Here is a 1,642-nt window from a genome sequence, read left to right as displayed (position 1 = left end):
ATATATGTATACATATATATATATATATGTATACATATATATATGCATATATGTGTGTGTTTGTGCGTGTTTCAAACCGATTTTTCCCCATTATATTATGGAATTTGAGAGTCCGTGCTCTACGCGAAGGAAGTAAGAAACGTAACGAGGTAATAAAGGACGTCTGGATTATTGACGACATTATTAGTGCTTTAGTGACGCTGCTAACGAAGGTGACAACAATAATGATTGTCATTATCTATAGGATGAATAACGATCATAATTACTGTTGTCACCTTCATTAGGAGCGTCACCACTGGACTAATAATGTCACCAATAATCCAGGTGTCCTTTATTACCTCGCTGTCGCGCTTGTTTCCGTCACGATCTACAACGCCATGTCGCGTTCTACGATGCTGTGGGTTTGCTACGTTGCAGTACTATCAGTCAACATGCTAACTGACAATTCCATGCCTCTCTATCTCTCACGACTGAGCAAAATTTATCCTATATCTCGTGACCGCTATCAGAATAACCTGTATAATCTGGTACGTGGCACGCAGCCAATGCCACACACATGGAGGGATTGGGGAAGAGGGAGAGAGAGGGGGAGGAAGGGTGAGAAGCAGAGAAGGAGAGGGATAGCGTTGTAGATCACGACATAGCGTTGTAGATCGACGAGTCACGCACACGGATGTACAAGTGAATAAACTGTAACATAGCAAACCCGCCGCATCGTGAGCGAGGGATAGAAAGAGTGAGGGATGGTGGGGAGGAAGAGAAGGGAGGGAAGGGAGGGAGATGAGGAAGAAAGGAATGGGAAGGGAGGAAGTGCAGGGAGAGGTACGGGTGAGTGTAGAATGCTGGTTTCAGCCATTGTTGCTGTAACCTCACATACATTTCACTCTGTACTGCGGTTAACGAATCAGAACCTTTAATATAATATTAATTAATTATTATTAATAATGTGTAATATTTATATTGATGATCTATATTAATATATAGATACGAGGAATTTGAGAAAACGGTGATGGTTGCGCCCTCTAGTGAACGCAATAAAGGATTTCGGTTTCAACTTTTGCGGATGTACGTGTCACAGGAATACTGTGTCACAGGAATACTGTGTCACAGGAATACTGTGTCACAGGAATACTCTGTCACAGGAATACTGTGTCACAGGAATACTGTGTCACAGGAATACTCTGTCACAGGAATACTGTGTCACAGGAATACAGGGAGGTAAGACAGTAATAAGGACAATAAAGGCGTGTTTATCATTATAATTATGCAATAAAGGTGAACAACTAGACTCGAGTATGTGGAAAAGTTATATATAGGTACAAATATTATAGGTTCCCAAATGTCATGGAGCCAAAACCGTAGGTCGATGAAATTTTCCAGCATTGAAAATGTTGAGGAATTTGTCGATGTCAGCGATAATTCAAATGTTTAATATCTGTAGCCGACAAAACATTTAAGTAAAGCAGGTGCTGAAACATACGCTATATTGCAAAGTCTGAGTTGGTTTACGTTTTTAATAACTTCGAATAAACAACTTTAATAAAAAAAAAGTATCTGTTCCCTGTCTCGGAATTTTGCATGTAATCGTGCAAATGTAACAGAAGGACTGATTTTTTGCTTTTGCTTCTAATTCCAATTCATG

At 40.0% G+C, this 1,642-nt stretch overlaps 1 protein-coding gene across 2 annotated transcripts in view; it reads left to right on the top strand.

Moving 5' to 3' along the window:
- The window catches only part of LOC106819934, a 5,900-nt gene extending 4,350 nt beyond the window's left edge, over positions 1-1,550 (top strand). For both annotated transcript variants that reach the window (XM_014824501.1, XM_014824500.1), the window contains one exon: positions 1,079-1,550. In XM_014824501.1, the coding sequence (XP_014679987.1) occupies positions 1,079-1,222 (144 nt within the window). In that variant the 3' untranslated portion in view covers positions 1,223-1,550. The remainder of the gene's footprint in view (positions 1-1,078) is intronic.
- The last annotated feature ends 92 nt before the right edge of the window (positions 1,551-1,642 follow it).

This window comes from Priapulus caudatus, unplaced genomic scaffold, assembly GCF_000485595.1.
Source record: "Priapulus caudatus unplaced genomic scaffold, Priapulus_caudatus-5.0.1 Scaffold5207, whole genome shotgun sequence".
In the NCBI taxonomy this organism is placed as follows: domain Eukaryota; kingdom Metazoa; phylum Priapulida; class Priapulimorpha; order Priapulimorphida; family Priapulidae; genus Priapulus; species Priapulus caudatus.
This window is presented reverse-complemented; position numbering and strand designations above follow the sequence as displayed.